The sequence below is a fragment of the Prenolepis imparis genome, unplaced genomic scaffold, assembly GCF_030444845.1.
Source record: "Prenolepis imparis isolate NDT839.2.m4 unplaced genomic scaffold, iyPreImpa1.0 SCAF_10, whole genome shotgun sequence".
In the NCBI taxonomy this organism is placed as follows: domain Eukaryota; kingdom Metazoa; phylum Arthropoda; class Insecta; order Hymenoptera; family Formicidae; genus Prenolepis; species Prenolepis imparis.
The window spans coordinates 9162940-9187930 of record NW_028141168.1 but is presented as its reverse complement, the minus strand read 5'-3'; the positions used below and the strand labels follow the sequence as shown (position 1 = coordinate 9187930).

General features: G+C 37.3%; 2 protein-coding genes across 2 annotated transcripts in view; one reads left to right on the top strand and one right to left on the bottom strand.

The window, feature by feature from the left end:
* Window positions 1–24991, top strand: part of LOC145941500 (uncharacterized) — a 138536-nt gene that overhangs the window by 24265 nt on the left and 89280 nt on the right. Inside the window, exons 3-5 of the mRNA XM_083047610.1 lie at window positions 10598–10673; window positions 10771–10930; window positions 11048–11089. Of these exons, the coding sequence (XP_082903736.1) occupies window positions 10598–10673; window positions 10771–10930; window positions 11048–11089 (278 nt within the window). The remainder of the gene's footprint in view (window positions 1–10597; window positions 10674–10770; window positions 10931–11047; window positions 11090–24991) is intronic.
* Sfl (N-deacetylase and N-sulfotransferase sfl) overlaps window positions 1–24991 on the bottom strand; it is a 193688-nt gene that overhangs the window by 117964 nt on the left and 50733 nt on the right. The gene's annotated exons all lie outside the window — the stretch shown is intronic.

The following is a 24991-nucleotide window of genomic DNA, read 5'->3' as shown; positions in this document are numbered from 1 at the left end:
TGTTGCTGTGACGAAACGTACGAAAATATTTACGTCGAGCACACAAATATAACATGTCTGCGAGAAAATTAAAATATAACACGTGTCACATATTGTACGAAAAAAAAGAGAGATGTAAGAACACCTGTGCACAACAATTTTTCAAATACATGAACAAATATATGCATCTTAATCTGAAAATTGAAAGAATAAAATATACTTAATTTTCTACTTTTATCTTAATCTCTCTTTCGCGTTAAAGGATTTTAAATGCATTAACGAACAAGAGAATGGCAATAGCAAGAGGGTAATCGTATTTACGATCGGCATAATTCTCAGCTGGAAAACGTGCGTCACGTCGTGGAGGCCTCTCGCTTCACGGCTTCGTAATCTAACTCTAAATTAACGCAGCCTAATTCTCGATCCGATTCTCAGTTTTGCAAGCGCGGTTAATAGCACTGCGTGGTACGTTCCAGTTTTATTAAAACGAGTTCCGATAAAGTTAACACCTGTTCTGGGCAACGACGTTATATTTGGACATTCAGATAAGTTAACAGACTAGTCGAATCGCGTATGAGCGTGCTTTTACACATTTCCCATAGTTCCTCTTTTTTTTATCCTCCCTCGTATAACTTCCCTCTTTCCCTTTATGGAACCGTACCTCGTCCCTAGGGTGTTATATCTGTGTTCGTATTTATTCCGTAGAATGGTTGACTCCGACTGTGATATCCGCCATCTCTATAGCGAAAAGCAAACTCATCACAACTGTTCGTCGCATGCAATCTCCCGGAAAACAAGCCTTCCGGCGACTCGCGAGATTGATTGTAAGAGGCAAATTGCGTTCTCTCGTAAGAAGGTCCCATTTTTATTTTTTTTTGTCTTTAAGAACAGTAGTCGTGTAAAGAAACGACCGGCAATCTCGTGAAAATAATGAGAAAGTGCTCATGATCTGCGCACAACCCTACGCTTATCGATATATTCTTTAAATTGTTCTTTATTTAGCGCATCGACAATATTTATTTCTGCTCCTAAAAATATAGACAATAGAAAAAAATTACTTAAAAGTCACAACTATTCTTTATACATACATGTAAAATTCTGGGATACTATTCACGATCTATTAGATATAAATCATCATTCCGTGGGTGATTTGAAGAAATGATTAATTCAATCAGTGTATATACGTCTGCCAGAGAAAGAGAGAGAGAGAGAGAGAGAGAGAGAGAGAGAGAGGGAATATTTAGAGACGATATTTATATTTTATAAATCCGGAGGGCGGCGCGTTCGCGCGATTCGATATCGGCAAATATTTCATTTTACCACCGTCGCGTTTCGTGCTGCTATACGTCTAAATACCCTTTCCCCGCTCGATGTGACGTTACCCGCCCGAACGATTCCGCCCGCGAGCAAACTATAAATCTGATAATCGCCATACGACAGTGCCACGAATGTGTATTGGAATGGGCGTGCGTGTGTCAAAGAAAGAGGAAGAGAGACAGAGTTGTGCACGTATGTGTGTGCGCGCGTATATTTATGCACGCGCGTATATATCTCGGCGAACTGTCGGTTGCCGCGGTTTTTTTGTCTCTTTTTAGCTATCGGGAAATCGGTATTAAATGCACGTAGGCATGCGTGCAAACATCGCGGTTCATTAAATTAATCCGGACACGGACTGACGTATAAATGTTGAACGTGCGAGTTCGCCGCGACGTGCTCCGTCGTCGTAATTTCTCTTGAACGCGTTCTGCCGATTTTAAATCGTGCAGCGAATACTTGGCTGTGATTCTAAAGAAATTAAATTGCTAAATAGCCAACGCATCATAGCAAGCACGCAAGCATTGATAATATTGCACCATTCTCTCTGAGGCTACGTTTACAAATAACCAATGAGTTACAAATTTAAGAAATAGTATCGTGTGTAGTGTATTTTAATTAATTAAAATCAATATATTGTATTTTAACATATATACTTTATAAAAATTATTACTAGGTCGTCAATATAATCGATATAGTTTTACATAAACATTTTACCTAAAAAAAAGATAATACATGTAGAGATGGCGTAATATGCTTAATTACGGTATCACGTAAAAGTTGATCGAGAAGTGAATGGTGGGTGCGGAGATTGATTCTCCTAATGGCAAATGCACTTTGCTTTACCGGTAGTGTGACTCATCTGCACCTTTCGTTTGTTCGGCATCATGGGGATACGGTCACTAATGGGGAGATGAATGGTAGACAAAGCGCGAATGCCCTGAATAATGGCTGCGCGAACAAAAGCTGCCACTAACAGCCACTTCGCGATCTCTTTGTCTCAACTCATAATCGCTTATCCGTAACATCGGTACCAACCTCTTTTACTAATTAGACTTGGATAAACGGTATTAAAAAGATGTGTGTGTGTGTGTGTGTGTTTGCCGTAGCATGTTTTGAAAGGGTTTGTTCTCCATGCCAAAGAATTTTCTTCGGACGGATCGTTGTTTCGATATTACTTCGTCTTTCGCACAATCGCAAGATTGTGCAGAAAACAGTTCGGCGAAATTGCATGGGTCTTGTGTCATTGGCCCGGCAGAAAAATCTTGCTGTTGGCAAGAAAAGGTGTATACCTCGAACTCTATCTTCTCCGTGCGTTTCGGACGATACGTGCGTCTTGAGACTTCGAAAGGCTCTCTAGAATTCCCCATGGTGCTACGAGAGTTCAAGAACTCTCTTGTGCCCCTCCAGGAGAATCGATATCTCGATAGATTCGACAATCTTTTGGGAAAGGAGTGTGGAATTTCGTGCAACGCATTTTTTCGGTTGCTTCGAATATACTATAAACCCAGTTTGGTAATATTATTAAATAGACGTATATTTTATATATATTTTTATATTTTTCGGTATTTTATTTGCGGAATAAACATGCCAATGGAATATAGACTTTATCACATTATAAAATTGTATTTAAAACAAATACATCATACAGACATACCTATTTTATTTCATAATAATATATATGATTATTTTTTTGTAAAAAAAAAATTATTTTCTCAATTTTCGCCCGATATAGAAAGGGGAACGACAGAGCTCAATTTTGCAAAAAAGCTTTCGCGGAATAATTATTTCTCTCACGGCGGCGCAATAAAATTGTTAGACAAAATGTATAATGAAATTAATCGGACAATCAGTAGCTTTAGACCGCGCAGTCCCAGAATTTGCAACGGACGTGAGAGCGATAAGGAATGTCCAATAACCCGAGTGGGTAAGTCGGGGACTTCTCGGCATGCGGAACACGTCAGACCGATAATCTACGAGTCGATAACTTACTTGCCGAATTTCTGGTCAACCCGACACAAATTGTCTGTCCGTTCCGCACCTTATAACCTTGCCTAATTACAAACATTATCGCCGAAACGCTCGTTCATGTGTCGCGCAACAGACCATCAACGATCGCAGCTGCGGCCGATAATCTTGCGATTTTACACCCCACGTTTTACTTTAATTTAGCCGCGTATTTTTGCATGCGTCGCCTGTGTGATTTCAGTAACTGTGTAACAGATAGCGACGTTATTTATTGCGCTGCATAAATAAACTATATCAGCGCGACTGTCGCTGACGAATATAATTACACACATTTAGCAAAAAGTATTTTAGTAAGAATTTATTTTTAGTTTGCTCCAATATTAATCTTGGTTAATTATTCCTGCATCTCTTTTGGGAAATATAATTAGAGAGAGACGAAGCATGCATGAATTAAGTTCAATTAAATAATTATAAATTAAAATTGTCTGACATCGGTGAAACCGGTTATAATTACTATACAATTACACGAAATATGATTATACAAAATAAGAGCTGTCTTTGTTGAATAAAATCTCTCGAGCGTAGCTCATTAACGTAACGCAAATTTCGTTATATCCTTAAACATATTTATAACTTATCGTACGTATATAATTGGCTATTATAAATCTTACATTGCTGCAACGAGCCAAATAAGTTACAAGCAATAGCAATATTTTCTCCCCATCCTCCGCCGTGGTTCCGAGGGGACTTATGGCGATCGTTAAAGTCGTCGTTCTCTCAATGTGTGTATAGAGTCCTATATGTTCCGAATAACAACTCATTACCGAGTCTCGATTGCGGCCCGAAGAAATTATATCGCGCCGAGGGCGCACTCGTTTTTAGCGCACCACGTCCTTGATCGCTCTCGTAACCTCTCGCTTTTACTCTTCCTCTCGCTGGTGGAGCTAAAACGGGACGGCTTGATGGAACAGCTGCACCCAGTTAATTCACGACCGGGGCCGTATACACCTACCGTCACACGAATTTCGCTTCCACTAGAATTCTCTCACAACACTCTCATCACCTATCAACACCCCCAATTCTGTTCGATAGATCGGCGACCGGAATACATAGACAGTTTCGCTATTATATCGCTAGTTCGCGTAGTTTCGAGTAAAATCCGTGCGAAGAAGAGACGAAGCAGAAATGCTGAGAGAGGCTATCGGAACGTATTCCGGAGTACTGCGAGATGCAGGAGCCAGGAGAGGAGGAGAGAGAGCCGGAGATAAGGGTGAATGCGCGATGCACATCGGTTGTGCATACATGCGTCGCCCTTTCCATAGACAAGCGCGACACTGATACGTGTCCGGGAGACTAAATCGCTCTTGCATAGCTCTCGTGAGCGCGCGTGCCGACCCGTCTCGCAAAAGTGTGACATTCTACCGATGTAAAGTAGCCCGGACTTTGTGCCCAAGTGTATTGATAGTTGGAGCGTTAGATTCTCTTTTTAATGCGGAATATATATCTTATCGTGGATTGCCATACGAAGGGTTTGATCATTCTGATACGGTCTCGAATAAAAAACTCGGAATAATTACGGTAAAGTAAAATTCTCTTCGAAAATTTTATCACGAAAAAATTTATCCGTAGAGTAAACGTACAGTAATTAAACGGGCTTGGATGAAAATTACATTACGAGGATCAGAATTTTCATTTTGAACGTATGTATTCTTCTGGCGGTGGCAATCTTTTTTTTTTTTAATAAAAATGGATTTAGCGGTTATCGACGTTGCGTGAAAAACACAAAAAAAAAAAATATATGAATGAGATACGCGGTCGTGTTACAAAATTTTATCTACAGGTTTATGATGAATATTCAATGCTAAACTATTTCGCTTTGTTTAATACATAATACAGCCGAATTTATGCTCGTAAGAAGCTTAGCTCTGTTTACTGTTTCGGGTTAAACTTTACGGTCGGTATTCGCGCGCATTTAGCAGCTGAAAGCATGTGCATAATAGCGCCGTTCGAATTCAAACTATTTCGCTGCACAATCGAAATTCTGACCGAAATTTCTGCCAATGTGGCGTAGCCGCTTTCGAACGGCGATAAATGCAATCTCGCGTGCTGTTAGTTCGTTTTGAGTCGATGCTGACTAGCAGAAATTCAATTTTACGACGTGCGGAAATTTTTTTTTCTTTTTGAGCACGCGATATAATCGCAAACATCATCCGAATGGACGGTGCTTACAGGTTGCATTTTGTTTCAGCGATTGTTATCAAGTAATTTATCTTTCATTTTTTTGTTGTCGTGGAATTTTATATGATATTGTTTTTTTTTTGCATCGCGGAGATTAAATTTTCGCACGATAAATATTATTCTAATTCTGTTTAACACGCGATTCAATTATTTATCGGAAACATGTATTTCGATACGCTTTTTTTTCCTTACAGTTTCATTATTATATACGATCTAAAATTGGATATAGTAGATCCTACGAATGAACAAAGGGCCGATTATAATAACGAGAAATGTCCACTTCAAATAGTTTCTCCGCAATGTTTATCATTGTGGCGTAATTTGCAACTGGGCAAGTTAATAAATACAACAGCGCACGATAAATGTAGCAACTCTCTCGTGATTTATTACGCGAAGTAGATTTCTCATCGTGGCGACAAACACTTTAAAATGTAATACTATTTATTTCGCTTTTTATCGATGTGGATATTTTCTGCGGAGATTGTGGCCGCAAAAATTTATTTTCAACGCGTTACTGGCGAATTGTAAACAATGGAGCACGAGCGCGGACACATAACGATACGTAATCCCTGGTAACGACAAATTGAACTCTTTTTACACACACACACACACACACACACACACACACACACACACACACACACACACACACACACACACACACACACACACACACACACACACACACACACAGTGTTTTCTTGATGGAATTTATGTGGTACTAGATTCAATGGTCCGCTTTATATGCGATTTACTCTTTATCGCCTTTTCTTTAGTGTATCTTTTACCAAGACACGTTGTGTCAAAATTTTTTGGTCGCATCTATTTATTTAAAATACAAGTCAATTAAAAAAAGTTTTCTAATACGATTTTCATTATTAGGTCATTTCATTAGGTTATTTATCTATTTTGTTAAGAGATGAATGTATACTATATATTAGCAACAAATTTTTTGACGCATAATAAATTTAATAAATTAAGTATCGATTTTACTCTCAATATCTATGAAGTACATTCATAGACTTACGCTGACGTCTCTCTGCTTCACGCAAATTTTACACGCTTTTTAGTAGTCGTTTTGCGCGATTTTATCTCTGTTGACGTATATACGGTAAGAAACCCGTTGCTCTAGCTCGTTGCGAGACGTCTCATCTTCACTCTCGAAACCGAATAAACAACGACTGTCGTGCACGATCGTGAATTTTCTAGCAGAATCGCGGTCTCCACCCCACGAGCTCTAGCTATTCAACCCCTCTCGTAGTAAGTGACTAAATATATTCTTTTCCATTTCCGAGGGCGGAAAAAGCGTTGTGTCCCAATTCGCGTTTAGCAAGACTGCCGCATATATTGTAGATTCGTTCGTGTTTAGTCGACTTACCTCGTCGATGTGCTTACACGACGAATTACATGCTCTTCGGGAAGATCAAACTCCAAAGTGGAAACTTTCCTTTTTCCCCACGGATGTAATCGCGCTATGCACTGGCGACACCCAGCATCATGCGCCGTGACATTGAAAGAAATCCAACATATGAATTACAAACCATACAATTGATGAATATTTACGGCTATTATACAATAGACACATTTTTATAGATTATATCTATACTGATTTTTTATTTGTTATATGTCGTAATAAAATAAATGCTTGTTTTAATGAATTATTTAAGGAGGAACAGTGTTGTTATAGTACTAAGTTTGAGTGATAATAAAATATTGTACTATTTGAAATTCAGCAAATTTTTTATATAAAGAAACGTGCGTTTCTTTCGTTAACTTGGATATATCGAAAAATATTCTCTTAAAAAATTTATTCACTTCTAACATTTGTCTATTAATTTATTCACGAGGTAATTGCGCGAGATAATAATTAAAAAATGTGTGATATTCTTAAAACTATATTCATATATATACATATTCGTATATATACATATTCGTATATATACATATTCATATATATATACAATACATATTCATTAAAACCATATATACAATATTTTTATTGTATAATAAAAAAGGAGAAACAAGAGAAACAATTGTTTAAAACTGAACTTTCTATATAATGCTTAATATAATACGCATATTTATAGTTTCATCGATGATCGTAACTGTTTCGAATGTGAAAAGTCGAAGAAAATTATATACGTAGTAGTGTGTTCTGAAAGTTTTCTTGCCTTCAAAGTAAATGCATTTATCGTCGCTCGGATCTCGAGAAAAAGATATGAGGCTTGATTTAAGATTGCACCTTTAAATTGCACTTTTCAAGTTTGAAAAATATTTCTTGTATAGTTCCGAATTTCGTCTTGCGAGACACTTAGCATCTCTCGCGATTGTATGCAAGTTTTTCTAAATTTTCAAATGGATATGTATAGCTAAGATTTTGTTTGTATAGTCAGAATACATGGTTTTCAATAAATACCAATAAAAATCTATAAAAGTAACGGCAACTCATATGTCGAAAAACATTCTCTGGAAAAATTTATTCATTGCAGTTGTCTATTATTACGATTCATGCGAGATAATGATTAAAAAATGTATAATATTCTTAAAAACATAATATTTTCTTTACATACTTGAGAAAAAAAAGACAAGAGATAATTTTTGAAAACTTTTCATAAATGTAATAAAATTTTTATAGAAGATAAGAGTGATGTTCAGAAATACAAGATTTCCTTCAGAGACATGATAATTCGTATTAGTTTAATTTAATAACTTAATAAGTATAGAGAGATTGTCAGAGTGTGTAATTTTAGAAAAAGCTAAAATAATGATTAAGGGAACAAATATATTTGCTTTTTATTTTGTTTGGAGTTTTCGCGAAAAAAAAATAACGGCAGTAAAGAAATGAGAAAATTTCAACGTACTTGTTTACCTAGTTTCGCAAATGTCCATTCAATTGGCGAATCGCATTTGCCGTGCAGTTAATGTCAGATGTACTCGAGATTTTTCATCCACATTGAGCGTCTGAAACTTTTTCCGTATGTCGCTCGTGGCGCGATAAGAAAGGGAAGAAATAAACGGCGCGGGCGGTAAATGCAGGTCTAGCTGCCTAGAGAGCTGGAAACTCTATTTTATGGTAAATAGACGTTGCGCGGCACCGTAGGTGAAAAAAGCGAAGCAGGAAGAAAGAACGGAAAGGGAGTTAAGAAAGGTATGGCAATGCCGAGCCTCCAGCAGAGAAACGGCGAGAAAGAGACGATAGTTTCACCCTCCGGTTTATCGGTTTTCGAACAGGATGCACGGTCCCACTCTCGCATTATCGGCTGCACATTATTGTCACCTTCCAGCATACAAAGCTTCCATGGGTATTCAGGCTTAGCTTACATTGAGGTCGCGTCGCGCTACATAAGGCGAAATGACATCTCGCGAAATCGTACATATGCAATTTCTTGTCATAAGCGATGACAAAGTAGGTGACAAAGAACATCGTATCTCGTAGCACTGAATGAAATCAGCGGTAGAACTATTGACTGTAAAATTTCTTTCTGCATAGCAGAATTTTTGATGTGCATAAGATTTATATGAGAACTTCTCCGCGGATTTTCTCCGGGATTTGTTTCTCATCCTACTTCTTTTTTATTATTACTGTTTGAGTGCATAATCAAGCGATACATAAAAAGCCACTGGTCGTATAACCATGTTTACGGTGTATCGTTGCATGTTATCAAGTAGCTTATCCGGAATTTTTATATCAAACGTTATTAAAATTCAATCAAAATATCTTTAAAACTAGAGTCGCGTAATAAAAAATTTAATAGCAATTTTCTGTGATTTTAATGTGAGCTTTAAATTTCGATCAGTTCGATTAAAATTGGCGCAGTCATTTATGAGATCGCGAGATCTAGTTCATGAAAAAGTAATAATTTTCCTTATTTTAGATTTCATTTTCACATACATATACACACGTGCAAGATGATTTTTTGCCGATTAAATCCATTGAATATATCTTAATATAATATTAGTGAGAGAGTTTAATACCCGGAAGATTTATCTAGGGGAAGGGAAAGATAAATACGCAAATTGTTTTTTAAGGCTTATTTTACCAATATCCCTCTATGCATATATGATTGTCACCGATGATCGCTCTTCTAATGTCGATGGAGTGAGATATCTCATTGAGACTTTGCTGCGGAACGGTCAATGAGAGCACGTTCTGCTCCGACAAGCGGCTCGACCCGAATCGGTCGATTATGGAATCGTCGTTAATGGATCTCCTTCTCTCGTCCCGTATATCCTGTCGTGTGATGTCGCTTGTGGTGATGCCTATATGCTCTAATATCTCATACGAATCGCCTTGATGAGTTGACTGGGACTTGGTCCGCTTTTGCGCGCGACGAGGAATTGGCCTCCCATTTCCTAGATTGTCTAGATTGTTAGAATCGCGGAAATGAGTATTTTCTCTCATCATGTCTATCTGCTGTATGACATCCTGCGTGAAATAACATCTTGATATTTCACAACGAATCATAGTTAAGCGAGTTCAAGTCGATCTGAGGTGCGAATATGTAGACGAGAGTCGGAATAACTTCATTCATCAGCATCGATTTCATTGATCGATTCGGTCTTCTCTTGCTTCGGGCTTAACTCTTATTCGAAGTTACCGTTGTTATTTCGATTCGTTGATTTGAAGTGCAATCGTTCGCGAAACGGAATATTGATTTGCTTATTCACGATCGTGGAATTCGTATAAAATCGCGCATTAGAAAATGAAGCGGATTTTAATTAAAGGATAAACAGTTCGTCGGGGCTTGATTAATTCGGAAGTGCAAAGTATTGCGCGTTCCTTTTCATCGTACCGTGGATGGTTAGTGTTTTCGCGAATAAATAAAATAATAGCTTGAGAGGAGGCATTAAGTAATCTCTGTTGAGAGTAATTTATATTATTTTTTAATAATCGTACGCGTCTATTATTTGTTAATTTGGGTCGTTTATTGATTTAAATGAAAATTACAGAAATAAAAGCTTAAAAAGAATTTTTTTTGAATATAGTTATTCAAATTAAATATATTTGTTTATTATTATATGCATTCAATAATAAATTTTTTTATATATAATTATTTTGAGCACTATTATAACTATTATTTTGGATCTTATGTTACAGGTCAGTATCTGAGTTTGAGATTTGACGCGAGTTTGACTGCCGAGATTCTCGAGTGCCGAATGGATCGTCGCTTCGTGTGATTATTAGTTATATTCGCATCGTTTCTTCTCATTATGCAATGTACGCGAAATACGCGTGCGATTCACGCGTCGCGTCGGGAGTGCCGTGTAAAGTGTCGCGCGTCGGGAATGCCGTGTAAAGTTTCGCGTGTCAGAAGTGTCGTGTAAAGTGTCGGGCGATCGTAATTATTCGTGTTTTCGCGAGTGTCGTGAGTGCTACGAAGGGGAGGAGGAGGCCCGGGGAGGCATCGGGCGACAGCCGGGCAACTGTGAGGTATGCAAAATAAATATAATTTATGACATACTCAATTATTAATTCGCTACTAGTAAAATTACTTAATTTATCTCCGTATATACATGTATATACATCATTTGAATATTTTGTTTTCAGATCAATGTGCTGTGTACTACAACTGCGCTATTGCACGTATCGGTGAGTGAGAAATTGTTTATTTTATAACATTTAGCGGTAATGGGGGTGTATGAGAAGCTGGCATCTCATTTCATGGAAACTCATAAATAATTAAGAGTTCTGGCTTTATCTTCAAGAGCTCTTGATAGTTTAAACAAATAGTTCTGGTCGTTAAACCAACCAAATGCCTTAAGATACATATATACATAGATATACGTATCCAGTTGTCTTTATTTTAGTTTAATTAATATTTGTTTTTGCTTTTAGAAAGCAGAACTCTTTTTAGAATTCATGTAAAACTATAAATTTTTTAAATCCTGATAATTACTGATAAGGAAAATGCCGTAGGACAAACTATTGAAGATAAAGCCAGAACTCTTAATTATTTATGAGTTTTTACGAAATGAGACGCGAGCTTCATATATACACTGTAATTACGCTCTTGAAAGATTGACATGTATTAATTGCGAGGATACTTCATGTATGCATATATCTAAAGCTGATATCAGTTGCTATTATTTTGCTACAAGAAGATTAATGCTTGAGCGTGTGTATAACGCTTGCGGTGTGTATAACTACTGTATTATGGAAACGAGGTTAGCAGTAGTAGTTTAGCGATCAACTGGCTTTTCTTGGGAACGCATAGTGTAATTAAGATATAATTGTGTTATCTCCTTGACGAAGGCGGAATATATAACCGTGTAATGCAACGATCAAAATTATCCGAGATTAATTTCTGACGTATATACGTAACTTCTAGAATTTATACATATATTTAGAAAAGTAACGATACGAATATAATTATTGCATTATGCACAAAGAGAATTATAGATAATTAAGATAACACGTATTAGCACATTTGCAATATATCAATATAAAACATAAAGTTATTTTATTTTTACTACATTTTGCGTTTTGACAAATGTTATAATCGAATGTTACAATCAAATTTTGGCTAAATCAAATTATTCTCTAGTTATAATTTTAGTTACAGTTTTATATCCAGAGATATATATAGTATACCTATATCTCTCTAATATCAAATTTAATTACATGGAAATTATACAATGCACACATTATATAAAAATATGTAGGTATATATAATATATTTTTATATATATTTGACAAGTGTCAAGTATATTCTTTTCGCCGTACTATTTTATCTTGTTTAGAATACAGAGTCAACATTATGTAAATAGGTATAATACATATAAATCAGAGACGCTGTTCGCGCTTGTTAGAGTATCAAAGCAGCTTGCCCGCCTATTCGCAGCATGTCTATCTCGTTGGTGTATTCAACCAACCGCAAGGGACAAAAGCCACGCTAATATGTGCAAACTGACGAGGGCGCAAGAAACTGCTGGTTGGATGTTTGTCGCATATAGCGCTCGCATTATGAGAAATGCTGCTTTAGAAGGCGGCGCAAATAATTTATGCGACACTGATATTCTTAGAGGCAATTGAAAATTTGATGTATTATTAAAGGGCAGCAAAATCTTTTGTCTGAAATACTTTGACAGAATAGCAAGCATAATTCGTGCATAAATAAAATAAAAATATCTGTATATAAAATCTTACATATAATTTATAGAAATGAAGTGACAAAAAAATGCTAAATATTAGCGTCATTGATATCTTACGTGAATTTGTTAATTAATTATTGAACATTGTTCCAAATTATTTGTTTACTATTTGTCAGGAAACACAGACGTGTATTTAACGTGCGACATACGCGTTGTGGTATAACAAATTAGGATACCTAAATGCTTGTGTAATTCTCATGATTTCGGAATGCAGAGGGTCACAGTCAGCTTGTGCAATCGTCCTAACGAAGTGACGTTGATTAATCATGGCGCTGTATTGTTATGCGAATTATGTTCATCCCGGGAGGAATTTGAAAACCGTCTACAAAGCTCCTTTAGCTCTTTCACAAAAGGATCATAATATTATATCTCTTTCAATTCAATTTCTTGTTTTAGTGCATACTATAGCTACAAAACTGTCGCCAATTTGCAGAAATTTGCATAATATAATAATAGACGTCATAAATTGTTATTGATTACTTTAAATTATTAATTATCTATTATTAATTGTAATAGCATAATATCTACATTTGTATGGTTTCAAAATTTCAAACTATTCTTATTGCCAACGTAAATTAATTATAACAATATGTCTATTTTACATATTAATAACTGGGTTAAATAGTTCAATGTTCGTTCAGTATGCGCTTTCATATCAATTATGATGACACGAAAGCTTTCTGTATCATTAAGCCAGAATATTTAATTTTATTTGAAAATAGATATCCGATACTTTATAACATAAACATCGGAATTATCAGCTATAATACAATAATATAATAATACATAGTTAATATTTATTTCATTAATAATTGTTCTTTAAAGAGTTAAAAAGAAAACAAGAAAGAGATATCGCGTTCGAAAGCAATGAATTATTATGCAAATCGATGCAAATGCTACCAAGAAAAAAAATGTTTTATACATTTTAATTTATTTTATCGCCGACAATCGATATCCTGTTTTACTGTACATTCGATATTTCATAGAGAGGTGGCACAGGTAGAGAATAAAGTGTCAACGACCAATTTGACACGCAAAAAGTTCGCAAATCGTGTCTTAACGCTCGCGGCACCGCCTCGTCGTCGCGTCTAACGATCCCCGGATATACGTTAACGGATATTACCGGTGCTGACGAGCGACGGGACGCGTTTAAGGATTAAAGTCGAGCTTATGAAAGCCAGTCTGGAACTCGCCGCGCTATGTGTGTACGTAGATTCGAGAGCAGATGTTCGTAATTGCTCTCCTCTCTACTATCTTCTGCTCATGTTATAAGTGGTGTGCCGCGCGTAAAGTTCTCCCTGAGAAAGCCGTTGTTTCGGCGCGCTTCGGTGGTGTTTACTTGTCGGTACACGGTGCTCTCGTGTGCATCATATGTGAAAACGTTACCAGATACTATAGTAGTTAGAAGTATTCGCTCCAACGCACACGTAAGCGAATGCGCGTGTGCATTTGAACAAATATTCGCGTGAAAGGCGTTGTATGTACCGACGCGTACATAAATATCCATGTGTTTAATCATTCATATATATAAATTAAATATATATTTACCTCCAAGTGTTAGGGCGTAAGTAAGTACAAACGTTTAGGTACGTATGTACATACAGGGACATGCTAAGTGAGAGAAAGCATTCAAGCTGTGAAAGAAGAAGCTCCCCGTTAATTTCTACGGTGAAACAAGCCGTGAGATTTACTTATATTTTTCCCAGTGAGCTTTTATGTCGGAACCCCGGCGTTATTTCCGTACTAAACTCTAACTAATTTCTAACTCGTTTTAACCCCTCGCGCCTCGTATACCTGCTCATACGCGCGAATTGCAAATGTTCATTGCACCTAGTGTGCATGAAAAATAATTAGAAAATCATGCATCGTATTTATTTTTCTGAAATCAACCCAACATGTCTCCTTCATCGTTGCAATTTTTTTTTTTTTTTTCAATGGCTCACATAAAACGAATAGCACTTGCTAAAAGGATTGAAAGAGGTTCGTGTCGGTACAAGCTTTCGTCATTTTCGCGTGAGTAATATCCCTTTTCTTGATGAATTCCTTGGTCCTTGTCAAAGCAATCTGCCATCTTTTCAAGATGCTTCGAAGTTCGCGTAAAGGGATGAACGATGCGTGACTTTAAGATGGATGGTCTCGTCGCGACTTTCGAATTAATCGATACTTCTTGGAAGGATTAATTTAACTCGGATAAGAAGAAAAATAGCCTCACTCTCTCTTTTTCTCTTTCTTTGCTTAGGTTGATGTTGTGTTTTTACGCGGATGGCTTTCGCATTATTTATGCAGAGGCGATGTCTGTGCAATGCAGCCAATGCGAAGTTAAAGACGATAGTAAATTTCCAATAAAGTTCCCCGTATAAAATGCAAAAGTAAATACGCGATATATCAACGTATTGCATTTTAAGGCAACCATTGTGATTTTGATTACAGATAAAAACAAAATTATAAATAAATTTTTATACGCTCTAAGATCAACAACGGGTGTTAAAATCGACGTACTTGATATACATATAAATAGTCAATCGCAGTTATAAACTAACGAGTGTATCCTTAACGTAACGCAAACAATGTGAGCTTTTTAATGATCCCACCGTGATCGTAAGATATTCGAAGAGTAAAGCGTAGAATCGGACGATATGTATACAATATACGCGGCATGTTTGATTAACAGGAATCGCGAAATGTGCAAAATCTACGCGAATTTTTACAGCTGGTATAGGAATGAACTTTTTTTCACTCTCAGCTCGTATTTTATCGGTCTGTATTTTTTCAAAATTTTTGTAACAAGATCAACAAAACGTGATACGTCGTAATCCTTGATCAATTTTCGTGTCCCGAACTTGAATGGACGATAAAAGTAATGACTAGTGCGGCAGTAACGTCGTTCCCAGTAACGCCGTGCGTCGTGAAATCCGCCGTAAGGGCGGATCGTCTTCCCTTCTACGCTCGTTGCTAATTGATCCGTTGGCGTCGAGAACACGAAGCGTCTTTCCGACGCAGTACGCTCACAAAAGCAGTCCCTGCGAAATTTACTCGCACCTTTACCGGAGTTTACTCAGAACCCGTCCCGGCGCAAGATTGTGCAGTCTCGACGAGAGAGGAAATTCGGATAAGGTGAGGGAATGAAGAAAAGAAGGATAGACTGTCCGGTTTACTCAAATCGGGAACGCGACAATAAAAGTTTCTTTCATTTTCGTGGCAGCATGATATGAGAAATTTATTCGGAAATATTATGCGATGCGTGAAAATATACGTAAAGTGACAGTAATGCATCTCCATTGTAATGATTTCCTTTTTGAACGTTAAACAAGAAAAGATTTTGCATACATATTTAAAAATTCAAAAAATTATTATCTAAATGTAGTATATAAATAAAAAATTTCCTAAATATATAAATAAAAGATTATATAGAGATTAATATTAATGATGTTTTAAAATTATTATAATACAGCATTATAATACATGTGCAATATACTGTTAATGATCTTTCATTCAAACCCATTATAAGTCGGTGAAGCTAATTTCAGACAAATGGCTTTCGGTTAACATTGCTTTGCGAAAGTAGTTAACGAAAGTAGTTAATGAAACGGTATCCAGCGTCGAGATTTATATTCTCGTAGTTTAATGAACTTGCAAAGACAATAAGCTACGCAATAATTATAAAGCACATTCTCTTAGGTATGCTTAGTGATCATTAATCATATGTATATTAATTAAAAAGTGGAAGAATCTTTGAATTACGACTTCTAGAGTAACGGTAAAAAGAAACTCGAGTAACAAACGCGCTTCTTTTTTTATATCCTGCGTAGATCAGAAAAATAACGAATATTATACATGCAAATAATTGTGACATTATATAAACAGTCAATTTACTATTTCTCGAATGTATTTTGCATAATCGAGAGGTTCGACGCCAGAATCTGGCTAGTCGTTGGTTCGCGCAGCAAGAAAGTGCAGCGGACACGATGACTTTCGACCTCTCGAGTTAGCACCACGTGCGATGAATATTTATCGAGTCGGCAACGTACCGCGACAAATTAACGTCGGGCGGCGCACGTGGCCGAGGTAATTGCGCATAATGAACAAGTTTAATCACGATATTTTAACGTGAGCGCGGAAATTAGTGACGAACGGGGCGGCAGGAGGGAGAGAGGAGAGAAGGACACGCGAAACTTCAGTCGTTAGACAGTCGTGCATGGATAAACCCCCTCGTTCCAGAGGCGACACCTCGGCGGTTCTCGTCTTCGGGATCTCAAATGCCCGACGATTTCTCACTCGACAAGGCGAGGAGACACGCAGGTTTTGCCGCGTGTTGCTTCAACGCCAACTGTAAACGTGATTCGCGTGCCAACGCGTCGTGAGATGCCAGGGGTTGCAGGGGGGGACAATGAGCCCAACGGGCTAGGAGGAACCGCGTTAACCCCGGCATGGGTGCTATATTCTGCCCACTTTTCGGGCGAGAAAATTGCATGTCTGTTTATGCCGTGGAGTTCTACGGCCGCGGGAAAAGGCTGTACGTCGCATCGCGGCGCCGCGCCGGCAAAAACGGCGAACGGTTTTTGCGCCGGGCTCCAACCCCCGGTCGTTTCCACTTCTCGCTAACGCGCACTCTCGCTCTCTCTTTCTTTTACCTCGGGGTTGAGTACGTATTACATATGCATAGTTTCATAAATTTGCGCCGTGATACCGCTTCTTTGGATATTCGAGCGCGCGTCTTGAAACGCGGCCAGGAAACCTGTTTGTAATATTACGGCAGCTGGGGGGAAGAAAAGAGGGTGAATATTGTTGATGGCTTCTCGGGATACTGATGTTGATCGAAGAGGAGAGCATCGAAACGTTTGATACTCTTGCCATTACGCGAGTGGTGTCCATCTCCAATTACTACGTTGACATTCGTTGGATTACAGTGGACTGCACTTGGACTGCAGACTACAATCGAGAGAACGGCTATTGTCCCGACCGAAGATACGCGAAATAGACGCAAGTTTGGTGGGTCACTATCGACATCAATGACATTGAGACCCCTCGTGCAAACTCCGCGGTTTGAAATTGCCAATTCCATTTTCGAAATGCTTGCTTTGTCATTCAGTTGTCTTGTTGCGCTGATACATTGTGTGTTTTAAGCTCGCGCTTTACCCGGTCGCGGAATATTAATAATCTTCGCCATAATTGAGTTCCTTAATTCAGCGTCAGCACGCTGATACGCAACAATGGTCCCGAATCGTTTTTCTCCTCGCTGCCAAGTAGTTCCATCGGTATACCACCAGCGGATTATTAATTGCTACCTTAACGTTTTGATAAATTGTTGCAGTCGACTCTCGTTACCGCTCATTTGCGAGATAAGCATGTAGAGAGCGGAGTGTGCGTTAAGCCCGACTGATTTTGATAATACTCTGCAACAAAGTGTTCCTAGACAAGTTGCACGGATGAAAATGAGTAAATTCATCGGCCGTTTTAACATTAAAGCTCATTTTAGATATTCTATAATTTGCGGTAAAATTCGGAACACAGAATTATACTCATATGTAACTTCATATATATATTATATAATATATAATACATTATATAATATATAATACATTATAGTATATAAACGAGGGAGAGAAAATGATGAAACAGAATTAGAACTGAATATAAATATATAATTGAAATTATATTTAAGTTTTCGAATATAATTATATTTAGCTTAATACATTAAATCATAGATGATATTTTATCTCGAATTCTGATGTGTGAATTATATATATGTATTATATGTATATCATCTAAAATTGGCTTCATTTTGTAAAAAAAATCATGCCGCAATGTCGGTATCTAAGTTTAAAGTTTATTCTCGTCTTAATTGCGATTTACATAATTATAAAACAAATCTTTCTTTTAACGCGTTTGGCTTTCTTTCGTCGACTGCGCTGTATGCTTATTTCGTGAAGTTTTATCGGATATCTTTCCTGAAAACAGGAATGTTCATTTCCTCGGTGCTGTGACTTTTCGTTGGATTTATTGCTAGAATCCTTCGCAATAATGATAGCCGAGGAAAGAGAGACAGAGTGAAATATTTTTATATTATTTGCTACAACATCCCGCAAACTTTGAAAGTGCTTTCAATAAAATTAAATTAATCACCGCCTCGTAATTTGATATTAAAACCGTGATCAAATTTTGAAAATATGTCGTTTTAACGTTCTACATGTAAAAGCGAGAAAAGAGAAATATGTAGGCGTAGCATATTCACATCGAGAATATCTCTATATGTACATAATACCGAAATTGGCTCTGTTCCATGTTAGATACTTCTTTTTGCTGGAAAGTAAAAATTTATAAAAAGCGCTTGAAGCGTCAAATATATTTTCTAATAAGAGGAAGTTTAAAATAATTTTATTCGAACAAAAAATATGACCGTAGCCAGACTTTTGCTACTATGCCAAGTAATAAAATAGATTATTAAATCTGAGAAAATTTATTCAAATATTTAGAATAGCTTGATGAGATAGGCATTTATTTTCAAAATAACATAAAATAGTATTTACAAATATTTTCAAAATGTTGCATAAATTTGCATTATATAATTAATATTTTTTAACTTATATTTTTTCTAATTTACAGCGATCTAACGTTAATTTTATATAATTATTAACTCAATGTTTTATAAATGAATATAGAACACTAAATAATAACAAAATGAAGAATGCGTGAGCGCAGCTGAAAATTAATCGTATCTATAAATTAATCAATATATAAACCAAACTTTAAGAATATATCTTAATATCATATATTTTTGTTAGAATTAAATTGCTCACATTTTTATTTCGCCAAGACAGTTTATTATATTGTTTCGCGAAACATACAGACACGTCGTTCACGAAGAAGAACGTCATTTGGTTTTGTGAAAGCAAGTCTTCGAACGTGAGTAATGCGAATACGTTTCCCTGAGGTAGAAGCGATGCGCTTTATTTCCGTCGATACGCATTTCCTTTCGTACGATAACGTATACACATCTGATACTCCCGCAGCTCCATTCGTTTATTCTTTCTTTATTTTTACCGTATTTGTACATTTTCCGTATTTCGTATAACGTCCTTTAACTGGGCGGCGGAAAAGCGCATTATTTACGGTAATCTACTGAACGTATATACGGAGTATATCGATCTTTGCAGCTTATCTTGCAGATCTACTTTGTCGTATAGAAAAAAAAAAGAAAGTAAAACGATAAGTTACGGTACATCGAACTTACGAGTCGAAGCTCGTGTTCAGCGTACAACATTATATTTAACTAACGATGTAATGCTTTACTGTATGCATTACAAACGACGTTGTCCGGTTCCCTTTCGGGAAAACGCAAACGTGCGCACCCGTCCTGCGACAAATATTTACACTGAAGTCTCCCGTTACTTGGGCAACGTAGAGCTTCGTCGCGCCTCCATCCGCTTCTCTTTTCTCATCTCCACCTTCTCCTTGTCATCCTTATGATCCGAGGGACTTTCCAAGTTTTCTAATTAGTATGGTGCCCTCGGGTAAGAGAGGCGAAGTCGGTCTCTCGACAGTTCAAAATGGAGAAAATGGGAATGGCCTTTGAGTCCCTGTGTAGGGAACTTTGGACGAGGCACCCCTTCCTTCTCCTCGACGATGTTCTTCTCGACGGCTTTTCGCGTCTCTTCTCTTAGCGCGCAGAAGCCATAGAGCCGCTTCATCGGCTCTTCCGAAATTTCTCTCGCGACGTCGCCTCTCTCCTTAATTATTTGCGTTCGGCCATTCAGCGTCTCGTCATCTAGCTCTATCTCGGTCCGCTGACACTCTAAAGTGCAAAGTTCCGTCCGGGGAAAAAAAAAATCGCGATCGGATGGAGGAGGATTATTCCGATGGCTCGATGTTCGTCTATGCGATTAAAGTTAACAGGTCCTTGTGTCGAAAGGTAATGGGATGCGAGGATCGTGTGGATTTGAAGCTCCGTTTCGAAGAACGATGGATGAAAAGGATTAAGGGAATGCGTAACTCCGCGCGAGATTTGCTTCATAAATTTAAATCATTTCCGGATTGATTTATCGATGCGCGAAAAACGAGGAAAAACTCCGTGGAGATATCTGGAATTGAACGGAAAAGAATTGATTTGCGGCTTATTTTGCAGACTTAATTTATTTCGTGTTATCGTTTCTGCGACGGAAAAAGAGGGACGAAAATAAGCTTGCGGGAGACCTTCGTTCTACTATACGATACTCTACTTTTTTATATATCGTTACGGATGCGTGCATCTGATAGAATACAGATGAGAGAGAGAGATAAAAAGAGAGAAAAATATGGATAATATACGCACACACACATGTATATAACGACTAGAATTTTCCGTTTGTTTTGTTTTTTCGAATATAATAATCTCCGGTCCGATTTTCATGGACTGTGCTACAATATGCGCATATTTTGCATTAATCGATAAAAAGTCAGTGATTAATGGTCACGATGGAAAATAGTCGGCGAGTTACGGTTCGTTACACATGATTTCAAAGAGAAGTTTTTTTCTTTTTTTATAGAGATAAGTAAATCCAGATTCAAGCAGATCGTTTTACAAACATGTTTTTTAACGGGTTGCCTCGCAAGCTTTATGAAACGTCAAAATTATAATAAATTAGCATGCCACGCGATGACTGGTTAATGATATTTATAATCTCTTTGATGCTTACGATTAAGAGTATGATATATGACTAAAAATATTATTAACTACATAATTCACGTAACGATTAAGATATTTGGAACTTATATATGTGATACGAGAGAAAATTTACCTACTTTTTAATTTCTTGCTCACGTAGTACAATCGCCAACACATATGCACAAATATAACGAATAATTGCGGACAGTAATATTTTCGGATTGAGAGAGAGAATGGCTTCTCTCAGAAAAGAGAGAAAAATACTTCTGCGCCAATTATTCTTTTTTTTTTTTTTTTTTAATAAACTTTAGCTCGGTAGCCATTATTTGCATTCACTCCGCCATGTGCGTGTGCAGTTTGCTGCAAAAAACGGTGAATAAACAACGGAAGTTAGTTCAATTACGGGCCTCACCCGTTAGAGAAAACACGTTAGAGATATTATTCCCTCCGAATTGGACTTTATCGCGTGCGAGAGAAGAGAGGCGAGAAGAGAGCATTTGTACGTATATGCGTGTGCATGTGTAGTTTTCATATTTTTGGCGAACACACAACGTTTGAACAAACGGGACGATATCCCAGAGGCGAGGGAACTATTCGAAGTAAAAGCGATTCGATCCTAAATCGATTATTGTCCAACGTTCCATCAATTTCTAATTGACACGATAATAAATTTTACCGTCTCCCCGCCGTTGCCCTATTCCCATGTCGCCGTGAAATGCGCTCGCGCGCACCCGAATTTCCTCACCCTCCGATTAAATTTAAGCGCCTCGGTACATACCGTCCTCGATTCTCTCCGCATATCGCGGCGCGCTTTTCGGCCATTCCGGGGCAAACTTAATGGCTCCCGATGGCACCGTCGATGAGCGGGCCCCCGGCTCTATATGAGGCACCTTCGAGAATTGATGAGTGTTTTCGAATCGGCTCGTACGCCGATTTGTCAGCGATAATGACGCACGGGACTTTTGCGCCCCCTCCCTCTGCGTGCTTGTTTTTAACGACCTGCGATTTCAGAATTATGGCTGGAAAATCGCTCCCAGAGAATGCCCTTTATTAAGCATCCCTGTCAAATTTACCTTCACCGAACGCCCCCATCGAACGATAATTGTACGCTACTTCATATCCTCTAACGATGCCTCTCTCGACGAAGAGTGCGCCAAGAATTTTCTTTTTCTCGTTCTATTAAAAGTGCAAATTTTGTTTGGAAAGAAAAACTAGTTAAAAATGGGCAAATGAGACTTTTCAAATGGACGGATAGATTCAGCCACGCTGTTCGTTTGCCATCGGTTTTGGAAATTGAAGTGGAAATTGAGAGGAGAAAGAGAAAAAGAGAGAAAGAGAATGGCAATATGAATTGCGCATCCAGAATGTGATTGGTGTTGAATACATATTATACATAATCTTGTATATTGTAAAACATACCCTTTACTTTTAAATCTATCAAACATTTTTTTCTGCATCATTAATCGTAAAAATGTTTCTTTTTATCTTGTATTGAACGCGAAAATACACTATTACGTAACGTTATTAAAGTCGCTCTATTCAAGAAACGAATCTATATAATCGATTTTAGTGCAGCTTAATTTCACGATCTAATATGGCAGGCGCACTTGAATCTTCTAATCGAAATGGGAGGACGCAAACTGCGAATCTCGTCAACTCCCCATAAGATTAAGCTTATACGGAAGTGAAGTTAGATCCATTTTGCTGAAGACGAATACGTCGTATTCCTTTCGGAAGTAACTTCTCTATCGCTTTAACGCAGTTCACTCAGTATTTTCAAGAAATTTCGGAAATGCTAAACGGCAAATCCCTATGTATAACGCTAACTTTAGAAATAGTTTATTTCGACACATCGCGGATAATACGATGAAGCGATTAAGGATTAAGCGATTCTCAATTCTAAAATATGCAACTTGCAAAAATGGAGGCGCGAAGGATATATACACGCGTAATCCGTGCACGAAACGCATTGGCATTATTATGATAGGCGCGCTAGAACGTGCACACGCGGAAGCGCATTGTGAATTCAGCGTGTGTCGTGCACAGGCCGGAAATAATATCTATCGATCCGACTTCGCGGCGGGAGAGCCGGCGAGGCGCGGGATAAAAGTGCATAGCGGGTGCATCCACCGTGAGAACGGCATAGATCGTCGTCGATCGGTAGATAGGTACGGACGTACGTTTCCATACATCATATACGATTTTCCCCGTCCCCCCCTCTAGGCATATATGTCGAAATCATCGACAAAATGTGCCCGAACTGCATAATCAGAAGGAACGTGCGAGATTCGTACTTGTTGTGCGTTACGTGCGATGCGATATCTCGAATTTTCTGATCGGTAATTTATGCTCTGGAGATTATCGATTTTTACATCAAATTTAAATAACTTTTTTTTTCTTTTTATTTTTGATCAAAAATGCTTCTGATGAAGAAAGCATGTAAGTGCGTTTAATTAGATTGCAGAACTATTACTTTTAATAGTTTTAAACGCAAAAACGTGTCTTACATATTATTAAATATGAAACTCGATACGTACAAAAATGAAATGGAATAAATTAGATGGCAAAACTATTACTTTTAATTGTTTTAAACGCAAAAACGTGTCTCACATATCATTACATATGAGAATTCGATACGAACAAAAATGAAATGGAATAAAAAAGAATCTCTAGTGCAATCATTGTGAAAATTGAATTGTCTTTTTTTGGTCAATAATCGCGTATCGTTTCTTTATACAATCGATTTCAGGGAACGAAAGCGCAAGTTGTTCATATGCATACATCGAAACAAAAAAAAGTAAGCACAAAAGATCAATGGAATCGCTATGAATTCGCATGTGAAAAATAGATATAGAAACCACTGTATATTTTTATGAAGGTCTGTGAGGAGTATAATAAAATCGGTGTTGCAAAAAAAGCCGGATATTCACACGAGTGTGAATACCAAAGTTGATGAAACGTCAAATAAATGTATATTTCTGCTCAACAATAGTGGAATATTATGGAATTTCGACATGCAAATTCGATTATAGTACAAACGAATGCGCAAACAAATATTCCCGGTTTAGCCGCATAATTGTGGAATAATTCTCTTAATTTTTTCTTATTCTTTTATTCGATTTCCTAATCTAATTTTATGTGTAATTCTTGATGCAGCTTCGTTGCAGAATTATTAAATCGTATGATAATATACTTGACACGATTTTTAAAAATTTATTTTCATTTTACTTTATTCTTTATTTTGATCTCATAAATGAGATCGCTACTCGAAATGAAATTACAGAATGGAATTCGATTTGGTTAGGAAAGGCATTTCATCTTTGCGTGGATCATTTTTCGTCGCAAATTGCTTGAATTCTTGCTAAGTCGCATTCCGTTAGCAATGTCAATCTTGAGAAGTGTTTGTCATGAGATCTAGAAGTAATTTTTTTGTTTTTTTATTTTGTGCATCATGCGGGAAAGTTTTTGTCGAGAAATGAGATTTTGCAGCGCGTTCTACGTGATGTTAAAAATTTCGTTCGTCGCGTCGTGTGAATGATACGAACGCGAAGAAAGTCCTTTATTCAAGATAAACGTTTCCTCGCGCAAATTTATTCGTGCATTTTGATTTAAATATCGCCTATTTCCTTTCATGTACGCGTACTTCATGAAATTCTGATGATTTAAAATTTAAGGGGAACGATCTCACACAGAGATAGA